Source organism: Oncorhynchus keta, chromosome 22 (genome assembly GCF_023373465.1).
Source record: "Oncorhynchus keta strain PuntledgeMale-10-30-2019 chromosome 22, Oket_V2, whole genome shotgun sequence".
In the NCBI taxonomy this organism is placed as follows: Eukaryota; Metazoa; Chordata; class Actinopteri; order Salmoniformes; family Salmonidae; genus Oncorhynchus; species Oncorhynchus keta.
The window spans coordinates 48,071,759-48,087,967 of NC_068442.1; the positions used below are offsets into that span (position 1 = coordinate 48,071,759).

The 16,209-nt window shown below is 42.7% G+C and overlaps 2 protein-coding genes across 4 annotated transcripts in view; both read left to right on the forward strand.

Annotated features, from left to right (window-relative positions):
• The window catches only part of LOC118400695 (run domain Beclin-1-interacting and cysteine-rich domain-containing protein-like), a 128,907-nt gene that overhangs the window by 42,933 nt on the left and 69,765 nt on the right, over positions 1–16,209 (forward strand). The gene's annotated exons all lie outside the window — the stretch shown is intronic.
• LOC118401578 (TSC22 domain family protein 3-like) lies at positions 506–8,243 on the forward strand. The gene is made up of 3 exons (XM_052475412.1): positions 506–770; positions 3,672–3,723; positions 5,961–8,243. The coding sequence occupies exons 1-3, from the start codon at positions 679–681 to the stop codon at positions 6,246–6,248; spliced, it is 432 nt and encodes a 143-aa protein (XP_052331372.1). The 5' UTR covers positions 506–678; the 3' UTR covers positions 6,249–8,243.

The following is a 16,209-nucleotide window of genomic DNA, read 5'->3' on the forward strand; positions in this document are numbered from 1 at the left end:
TCACCTTTCACCTCAGAAGTAGAAGTGTTACATAGGCGGATGCTGTGGATTGAAACTAATCCAATGCAAAGAAACAGATCTAGCTTAAATTGATTAGATTTCTTTGGACATTGATTTTAGGGGGTATTAAGTCAAGTTTAGGCGAAGGCGAACCTGAAAATAGTATCACCTTGAAATACCATATTGATATTTGATAACCATAGTTATTCAAAAGTGCTATAATTTGGGTTTGATACAAATCAAACATGCACATACTTGAGAGATAATTATTATTATTTTATTTTTTTCACTTTTTATTTCACCAGGTAAACTAGTTGAGAACAAGTTCTCATTTTACAACTGCGACCTGGCCAAGATAAAGCAAAGCATGAGTAAACTTAAGTTGATTGATAAAGGTGTGGTTTAACACATGCAGTGTGAGATTGTGTTTTGCAACAGCAGTAAGTAAATATGATTTATATAAGCCTGTCACTGAGTAGACAAATTAGACTGTAGACGCAACAAACTCCTCCCCTAACATTCTTCCAGGCAAGTCCCATGTGACGTAAAAGGCTTTTAAAGACTGGAGACACTCACTCCCATCAAAACACTGAAAGTATACCTTCGAGTCAGCGAGAGAACGTGGACTCTTCTTCAACTCTTTTCTGAGAGTTGTAAATTTGGGAAGTTTTGGTCATCATGCGTTGCGAAATGAGCTACACTCTTCCCTACTCGCCAGGATCCTCACCCACAAATGCAGGACGTGTGGTTCGTTACAGAGCACGATGCAGGTAATAGTGTTGAGTATTTGGAGGCTATTCCCTTTACGATTGTATTTAGGCGCATCATCTATGCAGGATTCTTTTTTTAAATCAACTTGCTTGTGCTCTTGCTCTATATATTGTCATTTAGGACATAGTTGCGAGTGTACCCTGGATAATAGTTGCTGTATCTGCTTGTTGGTACCTCTTCACGGCGTTGTTAGCAATTGTATGAAGTTACAGCCGTAGTGATTTAAGTGCTTTGGCGACTTTGTAGCATTTAGTAGCTTCAATGTGGTGTTTTGACTGGGCAGTTGTGATTGTCTCTGCACGTCGTCTTGTTGAGCTGCAGTCGGTCATGTAGGCTACATAGCTTTAGGGGTACAGTGCTCCCTCTGTGCACGTGCTCTCGTCGTCTTGTTGAGCTGCAGTCGGTCATTGTAGGCTACATGGCTTTAGGGGTACAGTGCTCCCTTTCTGCACGTCGTCTCGTTGAGCTACAGTCGGTCATGTAGGCTACATAGCTTTAGGGGTACAGTGCTCCCTCTGTGCACGTGCTCTCGTCGTCTTGTTGAGCTGCAGTCGGTCATTGTAGGCTACATGGCTTTAGGGGTACAGTGCTCCCTTTCTGCACGTCGTCTCGTTGAGCTACAGTCGGTCATGTAGGCTACATAGCTTTAGGGGTAGAGTGCTCCCTCTCTGCACGTCCTCTCGTCGCCTTGTCTCTCTGCACGTCCTCTCGTCGCCTTGTCTCTCTGCACGTCCTCTCGTCGCCTTGTCTCTCTGCACGTCCTCTCGTCGCCTTGTCTCTCTGCACGTCCTCTCGTCGCCTTGTCTCTCTGCACGTCCTCTCGTCGCCTTGTCTCTCTGCACGTCCTCTCGTCGCCTTGTCTCTCTGCACGTCCTCTCGTCGCCTTGTCTCTCTGCACGTCCTCTCGTCGCCTTGTCTCTCTGCACGTCCTCTCTGCACGTCCTCTCGCCTTGTCTCTCTGCACGTCCTCTCGTCGCCTTGTCTCTCTGCACGTCCTCTCGTCGCCTTGTCTCTCTGCACGTCCTCTCGTCGCCTTGTCTCTCTGCACGTCCTCTCGTCGCCTTGTCTCTCTGCACGTCCTCTCGTCGCCTTGTCTCTCTGCACGTCCTCTCGTCGCCTTGTCTCTCTGCACGTCCTCTCGTCGCCTTGTCTCTCTGCACGTCCTCTCGTCGCCTTGTCTCTCTGCACGTCCTCTCGTCGCCTTGTCTCTCTGCACGTCCTCTCGTCGCCTTGCTGAGCTGCAGCGAGTCACGTAGTCTACGTAGCTGTGGGGATTCAGTGGTCGTAGACCATTGATCGATGACTTGTTTACATTGAATGGAGGAGCCAAAGACATTAATGGCGTAATCAGGACCTCATTTGAAAATGATCTTGTCAACCGTTTGGCGAATTGTTAGTTAAATTGCGCGCCAGCATAATTTTAGGCAACAGTTGAATTATGATATGCCGACACACACTCTCACTCAACCTCTCTCACACACAAATACGTATCACATGTAGACAGTTATCCTATGCCGACGGTGCGCTAGAAGTCCTAACTGCAAAGGGACATTTAATACATATGAACATAGATCAGCAAATTAATGTTCTAGATCCTGTTCATGTTTTGAAGTATAGCGAGGAAACTTAAAACTTTCACTGTTATTTGGAGCAGAATAGCATGGATCGTATAGTTTAACTTCACACATGCATATGGAGGAATAATACAATTTTATTCCGCAGGATCAGTAAAAGATTTAAAATAGACAATTACAGACCTGGACAATACATTGTCTTGCCAGTGCACCTAGCGGCGTGTTGCGCGAAATCGCCTTTGTTCAGATGGGGCGGTGTAGTCAGTGGACGACAGGCATCGACCGGGCGTTGCTAAAAGGATCAGAAACGCAACATTTTGGGGGGTTAAATAGAGATTTGTGAGATTATTTAATGTGTCTACGAGACGTTGGCCACTGAACGACGTGAGTATAATGCATTTTCTACAAGGGTAATACGCTAAACGGAGCAAGGGAGGAGAAGTGGTGGTAACCGCCATAAAAGGGCACACAGTATGCTGTGTGTCGCCTAGACGAACAAACATTGCGAAAACATACTATCCTCAAATAAATGTCGAGACAAAAGCATGTCAAAACAACATGCTATTTATATACATATGACATAATTATATGGAGGATGGTGTTTAAAAACGTTTTTTTCACGTCACACGGTGTTGTGACCATTGCGCAGTTTTTACACGTGCATCAACATGAAATGCGCCTTTTGTGAGCTATGCATTATAAACTTAAATGTTTTCAAATAACGGGATCAGTTCTGTTTTTGTATGGCATGTTATTCTGTCGCTAGAATGCAGCGACCAGTTGCCCAGGCATTTTTATATTCTACAGTATAACAATTTTATGCAAATGTGCTTATTCCCTTATCCTTAGGATATGTTTACACTTGATTAGATATCATATTGGAGTAAATGTGCAGCTGAAATGCATCATGTGCGGCTCACTTTGGCCCTGGGCCTATTGGAAGTGCACAGTATCATGAAACGATGACTTTCCACACAATGGAGCATCATTTTGCATAGCCCTTCCAGCACTGGGTTCTGTGCTATAAACCTAACCCCCCCCCTTAAACCCCTTTATGTTCAACTAGCCTAAATACCAATTGCATGTAGCCTGTTTTTTAAAAAACGTATTAAGAGGCAAGGCAGCATTATTCTACATGCTGGAAAAGCAGACAAACGGGATTGTGCCTAAATTCCTGCATTATGCTGCATGGGGAAACACAAACATACATTGGAATGTGTAGTAGAGGATTGATGATTCTCTTCAAAGCAATTCAGGGGGGGGGGGGGCTTTTTCCCCCATTCCTTCGGTATGTTGACATTATTTTCTCTGACTCTTTCTCCACAGTTCTTCTGGAGCCAGTGTTGTAGCCATCGATAACAAGATCGAGCAAGCGATGGTGAGTGCATCTCTAGTTCTGCACTTTTCTACCCACTAGCTAGGCACTACTAACGTATTGAAAAGTTGATGGCGATGCCTTTTGACCTGAAATCAGTGGTAAAGCTTGACATGGTAGTATCTCTGTCTTGCTAGCCCTCTGACCCCTCACATCACATGACATGGTAGTATCTCTGTCTTGCTAGCCCTCTGACCCCTCACATCACATGACATGGTAGTATCTCTGTCTTGCTAGCCCTCTGACCCCTCACATCGTATGACATGGTAGTATCTCTGTCTTGCTAGCCCTCTGACCCCTCACATCACATGACATGGTAGTATCTCTGTCTTGCTAGCCCTCTGACCCCTCACATCGTATGACATGGTAGTATCTCTGTCTTGCTAGCCCTCTGACCCCTCACATCGTATGACATGGTAGTATCTCTGTCTTGCTAGCCCTCTGACCCCTCACATCGTATGACATGGTAGTATCTCTCTTGCTAGCCCTCTGACCCCTCACATCGTATGACATGGTAGTATCTCTGTCTTGCTAGCCCTCTGACCCCTCACATCACATGACATGGTAGTATCTCTGTCTTGCTAGCCCTCTGACCCCTCACATCGTATGACATGGTAGTATCTCTGTCTTGCTAGCCCTCTGACCCCTCACATCGTATGACATGGTAGTATCTCTGTCTTGCTAGCCGTCTAACCCCTCACATCGTATGACATGGTAGTATCTCTGTCTTGCTAGCCCTCTAACCCCTCACATCGTATGACATGGTAGTATCTCTGTCTTGCTAGCCCTCTGACCCCTCACATCGTATGACATGGTAGTATCTCTGTCTTGCTAGCCCTCTGACCCCTCACATCGTATGACATGGTAGTATCTCTGTCTTGCTAGCCCTCTGACCCCTCACATCGTATGACATGGTAGTAGCTCTGTCTTGCTAGCCCTCTGACCCCTCACATCGTATGACATGGTAGTATCTCTCTTGCTAGCCCTCTGACCCCTCACATCGTATGACATGGTAGTATCTCTGTCTTGCTAGCCCTCTAACCCCTCACATCGTATGACATGGTAGTATCTCTGTCTTGCTAGCCCTCTGACCCCTCACATCGTATGACATGGTAGTATCTCTGTCTTGCTAGCCCTCTAACCCCTCACATCACATGACATGGTAGTATCTCTGTCTTGCTAGCCCTCTGACCCCTCACATCGTATGACATGGTAGTATCTCTGTCTTGCTAGCCCTCTAACCCCTCACATCGTATGACATGGTAGTATCTCTGTCTTGCTAGCCCTCTAACCCCTCACATCGTATGACATGGTAGTATCTCTGTCTTGCTAGCCCTCTAACCCCTCACATCACATGACATGGTAGTATCTCTGTCTTGCTAGCCCTCTAACCCCTCACATCACATGACATGGTAGTATCTCTGTCTTGCTAGCCCTCTAACCCCTCACATCACATGACATGGTAGTATCTCTGTCTTGCTAGCCCTCTGACCCCTCACATCACATGACATGGTAGTATCTCTGTCTTGCTAGCCCTCTGACCCCTCACATCACATGACATGGTAGTATCTCTGTCTTGCTAGCCCTCTGACCCCTCACATCACATGACATGGTAGTATCTCTCTTGCTAGCCCTCTGACCCCTCACATCACATGACATGGTAGTATCTCTCTTGCTAGCCCTCTGACCCCTCACATCACATGACAGTATCTCTCTTGCTAGCCCTCTGACCCCTCACATCACATGACATGGTAGTATCTCTCTTGCTAGCCCTCTGACCCCTCACATCACATGACATGGTAGTATCTCTGTCTTGCTAGCCCTCTGACCCCTCACATCGTATGACATGGTAGTATCTCTGTCTTGCTAGCCCTCTGACCCCTCACATCACATGACATGGTAGTATCTCTGTCTTGCTAGCCCTCTAACCCCTCACATCGTATGACATGGTAGTATCTCTGTCTTGCTAGCCCTCTGACCCCTCACATCGTATGACATGGTAGTATCTCTGTCTTGCTAGCCCTCTAACCCCTCACATGACATGGTAGTATCTCTGTCTTGCTAGCCCTCTGACCCCTCACATCGTATGACATGGTAGTATCTCTGTCTTGCTAGCCCTCTGACCCCTCACATTGTATGACATGGTAGTAGCTCTGTCTTGCTAGCCCTCTGACCCCTCACATCTCTGTAGTGTTATATGCTCCTGAGTTGTTGTACTAACGCTCTCTCTTTCTCCTCAGGACCTAGTGAAGAGCCACCTGATGTATGCGGTGAGGGAAGAGGTGGAGGTTCTGAAGGAGCAGATCAAGGAGCTGTATGAGAGGAACTCTCAGCTGGAGCGGGAGAACGCTGTGCTCAAGTCCCTGGCCAACACTGATCAGCTCACCCAGCTGTCGTCCACCCAAATCAGCCCGGCCGGCAGCACCTCCCCGCCTCAGCAGCAACCCCCCGCCAATACCAAACCCCACTTGGAGGGTGCAACCCAGGCTCTCAGCCTGCTCCAGCAGCCCAACGTCACCTCAGCGTGATCACCTGCCTCCGTAAAACACCTCCCCGAAATACGTGAGGAGGAGTCCCCAAACAACCAACTAACCAACCATAACATAATCAACACTTGATTATGTTTTTTTTGAGAAGCAAAATCGGCCTTTGTTTGCCACCCTTGTCTTTTTGAGTGGCGTTAATAAGAGCCATGCTTCAGTGTGCTGCTGCTGTCGTCGGGCCTTCCCAGTATTAGACCATCATCCTGTGAAAGCATTGTTTTGTCCGGGCGTCCCGTGTTCAGTCGAAGGGGAACCGGCCAGGGGCGAGTACATCGCAGCCTGTGTCCCCACGCAGGGGAGAGAGAGAGGTGATGGGCTGTATTGTGGCTGGATAACTGGAGGGGGTCCAAAGGGTTGGTGAGTGGAAAAGAACGGGGGGAATGAGAGGGACAAAGAGACTGAGGTGGGGAAGAGGATTCTCACCCTACCATAAGAGGAATGTGTCTCTCACCGTAAGAAGAGCGAGACTAGTTTTTCCCAGAGCCACCACACTTTGACCCAAGTTAAAAAATAAAATAAAATACATACCTTCATTTAGTTCAGTTTTACTGTTTGCATTTATTTATTTTGGGGCTGCTATTTTCATAATGTAAATGAACAATGTAACAGAAATACTTATATTTAAAAAAAAAAAATTTAAAAAAAAGAAGAGAAGAAAAAAAAGTTTCTGTTTATGATTATCGGTCAGACATTTTTGGTAGTCTAATGCAACAAGTAGTTCCGTACAGGCAATAGGTTCTTTAAAATGGCCATTTCTTATTTCCACCGATAACACTAAAAGGCAGTTCATTGAAATGAGATGAAATCCAGGTTGAATGTACATTTTGTAGAGTGTAAAGTATTGAGAGCGTAGAGGGTTTGTACAGGTGAACACCAGTTCTTCAAATATATATATATATTCTTCAATGAATTTTCGATGGTTATATTTTGATGAAGAACACTGTTCATTTCCTTTGCTATAGTTTCTTTTTTGGGGGAAAAAAAAAATGTAGAGAGAATTGCCATACTTCCCCAACCTTTTTGAAAATTCTATTGCGCATATTTAATTTCTGGGCTGGGGGTAAAAAAACAACAAAAAAAAAAGCTGTGAAATTGTTCAACCTACTTTGTAACCAAAGACGCAAAGCTGTGTAATTCCTATATATTTTTATTATTTTTGAATGCACACTTCTATGTATTTTTACTTAAATTTTTTTTTTTTTTTTTTACACTTCCTCCTTCACATCAAATTTTTTTTTTTTTGGGGGATGCTGTTCAGCATGTTCTGCATGATCTATAATCAAACCACTTTCTTACCTCATGTTTTTATCCAACGTTCTTATTGTAACGTATAGTTAGTTATTCAGTCTGAACGATGGGTAATGGACAGGGGGGGAGAATGGGGGATTAAGAGGAAGGGAGAGTCAGAAGCTCACATTAGCAGAAAATGAAGTTTGACCCATCTTTTTGTTCATGTAAACAGTGTTTGTTTTTTTTTAAACTTTTTTTATTTCATATGCAGACAAAGTTTTGTTACGTTTTAATGTATTTGATGAATGCAAACATTTAGATTCTGATTGTAGTTTACCGATCTGTACTTCAATAAAGAAACGTTCTAACTTAACGGAAACTTCGTACACATTTCACAACTCCAGCTTGAACCCGGTAAATTCTTGTATGAGCATATTATGGTATGTCCTGTCTGTGTTACATGTATTTTGTGCCTCCTGCACCATCGCCGGTTGTCTGGCGACCTGGTTTATTCTTTGTGGCTTATAATTGTACAATCGGTCATCTTTAGCAGGATGAATTTAGATTTCAACTTCGTTTTTTTTTTTTTTTTTTGAAGGAGATGCTGTGCACATGCTAGGTGTACTGTATGAAAGTGATTTATCACTGAGCCTTGGAGAAAATATCTTAACAATTCCCTTGTAATGTGCTCTTCTGACGGTTTCAGTTTTCAGTAAAAAAAATAAATTACTGTTTTATTAAGAATGTCAATGTCTCGCCCAGTGCATTTAAAAGTTTTAAAAAAAATCTTCTAATGATCGGCTTAGATTGATTTAAGCTGGTTGACGTACAAGTACGAAACATGCTGTGTCCAGGGTATATACTGTGTCCAGGGTATATAGCTGTCAACTATCTCACCTCAGTCTCTGCTTGATGTACTTCATTCTCTCTAGGATCAACAAGGACACATGATGCTGTATGATCTTACTTTGAATTGACACTAACACTAGGCTAGGATATATTTGCTTATATAGGTGTGATAATCTCTTGTTTCGCAGCAAGGTTTATTTGTGTCTTGACTTAGATTCTGAAATAGGATCATGATTGAGCCAATGAGACAAATGTCTGGTCTGCACTCTGTCGAAATATGGTAAAGTTGGCACTAAAAGCAGAATAGGAAAGTGCCCAGAGGTGGTCATGCCTGCTTCCAATGTACACTACATAACCAAGACCATCTCATACCAAAATCATGGCCCCCCCCCCTTTGTTTTAACAGTCTCCACTCTTCTGGGAAGGGTTTCCTCTAGATGTTGGAGTGTTGCTGCAGTTCATCCCAAAGGTGTTTGATGGAGTGGAGTTCAGGTCTCTGTTCAGGCCAGTCAAGTTCTTCCACACCCATCTCGACAAACCATTTCTGCATGGATCTCACTTTGTGCACGGTGTTACTGTCATGATGAAACAGGAAAGGGCCTTCTCCAAACTGTTGCCACCAAGTTGGAAGCACAGAATTGTCTAAAATGTTATTGCACGCTGTAGAATTAAGATTTCCCTTCCCTGGAATTGAAGGGCCTAGCCCGAGCCATGAAAACGGCCGCAGATCATTATTCCTCCACCAAACTTTACAGTTGGTATTATTCATTCGGGAAGGTGGTGTTCTGGCATTCGCCAAACCCAGATTAGTTTGTCGGACTACCAGAAAGTGAAGCGTGATTCATCACTCTAGAGAACAAGTTTTGACTGCTCCCGAGTCGAATGGCGGCGAGCTTTAAATCTCTCCGGCCGAGGCTTGGCTTGGCATTGCTCATGGTGATCTTAGGCTTGTGTGTGGCTCCTCGGCCATGGAAACAGTTTGGGACTCGGTAGTGGGTATTGCAACTGAGGACAGACTTTTTTACGCACTACAGCACTCGGCGGACCGTTCTGTGAGCTTGTGTGGCCTACCACTTTGCGTCTGAGCCGTTGTTGATCCAAGACATTTCCACTTCACAAAAACAGCACGTACAATTGTACGCGACAGCTCTAGCAGGACAGACAATTTGATAAATTGACTTGTTGGAAATGTGGCATCCTATGACAGTGCCACATTGAAAGTGACTGCGTTCTTCAGGCCATTCTACTGCCAATGTTAATGGAGATTGCATGGCTGTGTGCTCAATGTTATACACCTGTCAGCAACAGGTGTGGCTGAAATAGCCGAATCCACCAATTTGAAGTGGTGTTCAGAGGGTTACATTGATGAGTTATTGTTATAACTAGCTAGTATTTCCTTAGAAATGATGTGGCAATGTGTGCCTAACTGTATCATACTTCTAAGAATGCAACACGGTCATTTCCTGGTACCAAATGGTTGCCTACAACGTGTTGCTTGTTTCATTGCATCCCAGAGAAACGAAACTCCACAATGTAATGACCATTGTACTCTGGGATTTCTAAATATATGCCAGTGAAATGAGGTTGTAGTAAACTCTGCAGTTAATAGGTCGGCCCCTAAGGGTTTCCTGATATAGGAAACATTTCTAATGCACATGGGTATATTTCCGTTGAGTTTTGACTGTAGCTACACATCCTTCCACTAGCCTAGTTTCCATACGTCAGGTCTCTCTGACTCACCTATGCTGTGGGTGTGTTTACCGTTGATGTCATTTAGCAGACGCTTTCACCCAGACCGACTGGCAGTAGAAGGCAGACGCTTTCAGACTTTCTTCTTCTTACTGGTCATCTGTGGGAATCGAACCCACAACTGTGGTGTTGAACGTGCCACGTTCTACCAACTGTGACCCTGTGTTTTTATGTCGTTGTATATTGTTAACAGCTTTAGGAATCTAATCTTATTTTGTCTGCTAATAGCAGACTGTATTGTACTGCACAGGTACAGTACGTAGAAGCATTGGATGTTATAATTACAAACCACACTTATTCTACACAAAACACATAGGATATATAGGTTAAATGATATGTCACACTGGGACAGATGAGAAGCCATGTATCCTCAATATAGAAGAAAAAGTTTTATTCCAATTATTTTTACGAAAGTGAGAAAAATCAGGAAAGTTAAACATATTTTTCATCAAGGTAATATCACTTGCACAAAAGTATTGTCTCAGTATTTCATGGACTACACAAAAGTATTGTCTCAGTATTTCATGGACTACACAAAAGTATTGTCTCAGTATTTCATGGACTACACAAATGTATTGTCTCAGTATTTCATGGACTACACAAAAGTATTGTCTCAGTATTTCATGGACTAATTGATAATATATCAATTCTCCACATTACTTTACCACATGGACAATGGATAGATAATCTGTGTTCCCTTCCAACAAATGCCAGATTTATTTTTCAAGGACCCTATCTAGACACCAGCCAATGTACTTCTTGAGGCGTCAGCTGAAGAAATGAATACTCTCACGGACAATACTGATTAGATTCTATAGAACCATCATCGAGGTTATCCTCACCTCTTCGATCACTGTGTGATTCCGGAATGCGTCTGTCCAGGCCACGGGGCAACCTGCAACGGATTGTCTGTTCTACTTAGAGGGTCATCGGCTGCCATCTGCCCTCCATCGAGAGTCCTGTACGACTCCAGGGCATGGAGGCGTGTAGGAAAGATCATCACCGACCCATTCCACCCCGGACACCCTATCTTCCAAAGACTCCCCTTTGGCAAACGGACCGTTCAGGTCAATCGCGACTAAAACCTCCCGTCACCTGAACAACTTCTTCCCCAGCGCCGTGGCCCTCACCAACTGGCCACCTGGTCCACTATGATATTCTCATCCTAGAACTGCATATTACTCTTTGCACACATTCCTATACACCTGACTCTACATATATATACAGTGTCTTCAGAAGGTATTCACACCTATTGACTTATTGCACATTGTGTTGTGTTACAGCCTGAACCAATGCCCAATAATGAGAAAGTAAAAACATGTTTCTAGAAATTTTAGCAAATGTATTGAAAATTCAACACTGACATTTGTAATTGACATAAGTATTCACACTCCTGAATCAATACTTTGTAGAAACACCTTTGGCGTCGATTACAGCGTTAAGTTGTCTTGGGTACGTCTGTATCAGCTTGGCACATCTGGATTTGGGGATTTTCTCCCATTATTCCGTGCAGATTTTCTCAAGCTCTGTTAAATTAGATGGGGAGTGGCGGTGAACAGTAATCTTCCATGTCTTTCCGCAGTTTTTCAATGTGATTCAAGTCTGGACTTTGGCCGGGCCACTCAAAGACTTTCATCATCCTGTTGGAACGTAAAGGTAGTTTGCACTCTGAAGCAGGTCGTGATCAAGAATTTGCCTGTATTTGGCTCCATTCATTGTTCCCTCTATCCTTACCAGTCTCCCAGTGCCTGCCACCGAAAAGCATCCTCATAGCATGATTCTGCCACCACCGTGCTTCACGGTAGGGATGGTGTTAGACGGTGATGCGCTGTGCCTCCAGACATAGTGCTCTGCATTCAGTGCAAAGAGATACATTTTTGTCTCATCAAACCAAAGAATCGTTTGCCTTATGCTAGTCTGGCTGTATATCCTGTTTATAGTCTGGCTGTATATCCTGTTTATAGTCTGGCTGTATATCCTGTTTATAGTCTGGCTGTATATTCTGTTTATAGTCTGACTGTATATCCTGTTTATAGTCTGGCTGTATATCCTGTTTATAGTCTGGCTGTATATCCTGTTTATAGTCTGGCTGTATATCCTGTTTATAGTCTGGTTGTATATCCTGTTTATAGTCTGACTGTATATCCTGTTTATAGTCTGGCTGTATATCCTGTTTATAGTCTGGCTGTATATCCTGTTTATAGTCTGGCTGTATATCCTGTTTATAGTCTGGCTGTATATCCTGTTTATAGTCTGGCTGTATATCCTGTTTATAGTCTGGTTGTATATCCTGTTCATAGTCTGGCTGTATATCCTGTTTATAGTCTGGCTGTATATCCTGTTTATAGTCTGGCTGTATGTCCTGTTTATAGTCTGGCTGTATATCCTGTTTATAGTCTGGCTGTATATCCTGTTTATAGTCTGGTTGTATATCCTGTTTATAGTCTGGTTGTATATCCTGTTTATAGTCTGGCTGTATATCCTGTTTATAGTCTGGTTGTATATCCTGTTTATAGTCTGGTTGTATATCCTGTTTATAGTCTGGCTGTATATCCTGTTTATAGTCTGGCTGTATATCCTGTTTATAGTCTGGCTGTATATCCTGTTTATAGTCTGTCTGTATATCCTGTTTATAGTCTGGTTGTATATCCTGTTTATAGTCTGTCTGTATATCCTGTTTATAGTCTGGTTGTATATCCTGTTTATAGTCTGGTTGTATATCCTGTTTATAGTCTGGCTGTATATCCTGTTTATAGTCTGGTTGTATATCCTGTTTATAGTCTGGCTGTATATCCTGTTTATAGTCTGGTTGTATATCCTGTTTATTGTGGCGACACCATTTCACCCAGTCAAATTCCTGTACATGCAAATGTATTGGATGAATAAAGGTGATTGTGATGCCAGTTGATACCATTAGGTACAATATAGTATTATGAAAACTATATGATCGTACAAAAAGTATTTTGACAGCAATAGAGGAAGGAAGTTGGATGCAGTAATTATGGCAGAAAATCTTATATTACAGTACGTGACCGTTCACACTGTCATGGACGTGTCTGTGAATGTTGTGTAAATCATTGTGTAAGTCTTCCAACACTCAGTAGTCCATAACACCTCAAGACGTGTGGCCTTGAGCACGTCTGAGTGGATGGTCCTGGCACCGTATTCATTCAGTTCCTCAGCGTAAGAGTGCTGATCTAGGATCAGGTTCCCTCTGTACATTCATTATAATGTAATATGGCAAAACTGATTCTAGATCAGCACTCCTACTCTAAGACGCTTTGTGAATACAGGCCCATGACTAAGGCACACTTTCAGCGGAGAAACCGGCTAGTCAAAGACTTCACTGTTCATTACGGTCTCTCATGCACATGCTTGAATAAGCCTGATGTTTGGGTTAAATGCGGAAGACACATTTCGGGTTGAATGCATTCAGTTGTGCAACTGACTTAATGTCCACCCTTTCCAAACCTGCCTCCACAGCAACTACAGTCTCCACAGCAACTACTGTCTCCACAGCAACTACTGTCTCCACATAGACCACTTTATTAGACCAGTTTATTGAGCCATGACTCCATAGCGCTATCATGTGGGAACTTTGTAAAACATTTGACACAAATCCATGACCTTTTCCCTAGATACAAAAGATAGATGTTGCCACCACCTGAGTATCTTTGTATGTGTTTCTTTATGTGGTCTTTAGAAAGTCACACAGTTTCTCAAAATAAACTTACTGAATTAAGTTTATTAAGAGTTACTGGAGAAATATGATACATAACACTAATAGCCCTTTCTTATTTCTTGTCACCAAAGTAGGAAGTGTCAGGTGAATAATCCACTTGGTGGGAATTGTAACATGGCTCACACAGCTACCTCTAAACGAGAAGGTTTCGTCGACTACTCAGCTCCCTCACACATCTGGGCCATGCGTTCTGATCGCACTTCTTACACCAATGTAGTGATCAGCGTGGTAGGGCAGTGGACCCCGTCAAAGGCCAACACCCTACGCATTGTACCAGAAGGATTAACGCATTTAGGGGGAATTGTAACCTTGGTCATGTAGCTAGGATCGCTATACTACTGGCCAGTAACGAGAGACGCAATGCCCTGTAGGTAAATATGTAAAATCCTCTCATTATGTGTGTGGCTCCTAGACACAATCCTTTGTATGTGTGCCCATACGCGCGTGTATGTGTGCGAAGTACGCATATCCACAGTTTATTGAGCAGAGCACGCAACAAGTGATGGGCACAAAGTGCCAGTGTCCCTTACAGTTTAGGAATAGCTATTCAAATCAAATTGTATTGGTCGCGCAAACATATTGTGCAGATTTATCACGGGTGTATGTTACGTTATGTTCCTAGCGCCAACGATCCAGAAATACTTCATATAAAAAAAATACAAATCTAACAAATTATTAACAGAAAGTTACGAAGAAATATAACAATATTCAACGAGCAATGTCAAGAGTCCGGAATATAAACATTTATGTATATGATGGTGTGTATAGATATTATGGACAGTATATGAATAGAAAAGGTGTGTACAGCAGTAGTTATATAGGAGGAGTCTTGTCTAGAATGCAGTATTATACATATGAAGTGGGTAAAACAGTATGTAAACATTATTCAAGTGACCAGTGTTCAATGACTCTGTGTACAAAGGCCAGGCCTAAGGTGCAGGGTAGACTACCAGGTGGTAACCGGATAGTAACAGTGAATAAAGTTCACACATGGTACAAGGATGAAAAGCTTGCAAAATACAGGAGGATATTTTTATGTTTGTTTCTGTGTGTTTCTGTGTGAGAGTGACCCAATTTTGATAAACTCCCATATCTACTGGGGGAAATACCACACAGTGTGCCATCATAGCAGCTAGATTTGTGACCTGTTGCCACAGAAAAGGGCAACCAGTGAAGAACAAACACCATTGTAAATACAACCCATATTTATGCTTATTTATTTTCTCCTTTTGTACTTTAACAATTTCACATCCAGTGGCCGTTCTAGCTTGTATAGCTCCCTGGGCTTCCCCTTTCAAAAAGCACCATTCTGCACTAAATGTTATTTTTATTCAGACATTTGGAACAACACAAATAAATAATTATAACATTTAAAACTATATAAATATACACAAAATAAGACTTGTAAATATAAAAAATAAGTAAAAACAAATAGAAACAAATTGTAGTATATAAATAGAAATAAAAAGATAATTTAATTATTACACTATTACCCTATTGCAAACAAAAAACAAATACAACTAAATTGTACAAATCCTCTATGACACAAATACACACATAGAATAACACACTTATAAAGAAGAGAACCTGATTATTACAATATTGAACTACTGAAACAAGAAACACACAAACTAAATTGCACAACTGCCATCTGAACCCTGACCTTTCTTGCCTTCCTTGATGCAAAGTCATCAATTACATCATCATAAGAAATCTGCCCAGCTACCGCATGGTTAATACTGATGACAGCAAGGCCACGAAGGCATTCCTGTGACATGGTGGACCTCAGGTAGGATTTGATGAGCTTTGAAAAGCTCCTCTCTGCTTCAGCTATGGTCACTGGAAGAGTAACACACATTTTGAGAGCGGTTCACAAATACGGATACATTTCTGAGAGCTCCCTTTCGTGTTTAAATAGCAGCAGCTCAAGCAGGTTCATGGTCTTCGATGGCAAGTCAGACAAGTTCTTCAGTTCCTGTGCAAGCTCTCTGCCATCCAAGTCTGAGTGTTCTTCATAGTGCAGTGTCATACTAAGGGCCTCTCATTGTTCTGTCAGCTCCTCATTGGAGAGACTTTGGAAGGTTGACAGCACTCCAAACTTCTCTCCCACATTTCTCAATGAGGAAAATCTTTCCTTCCCCCTGTATAGAGCCTCGTTATTGTTATTCTCATTGTGTTACTTTTTATTATGACTTTTTATTTAAGTATACTTGGTAAATATTTTCTTTACTCTACTGGAACTGCGCTGTTGTTTAAGGGCTTGTCAAAAAAGCATTTCACGGTAAAGTCTACACTTGTTGTATTCGGCGCATGTGAAAAAATAAAGTTTGATTTGATCTGATCAAATGATTCGTAGGAAAAGTGCTGCATTGTGGA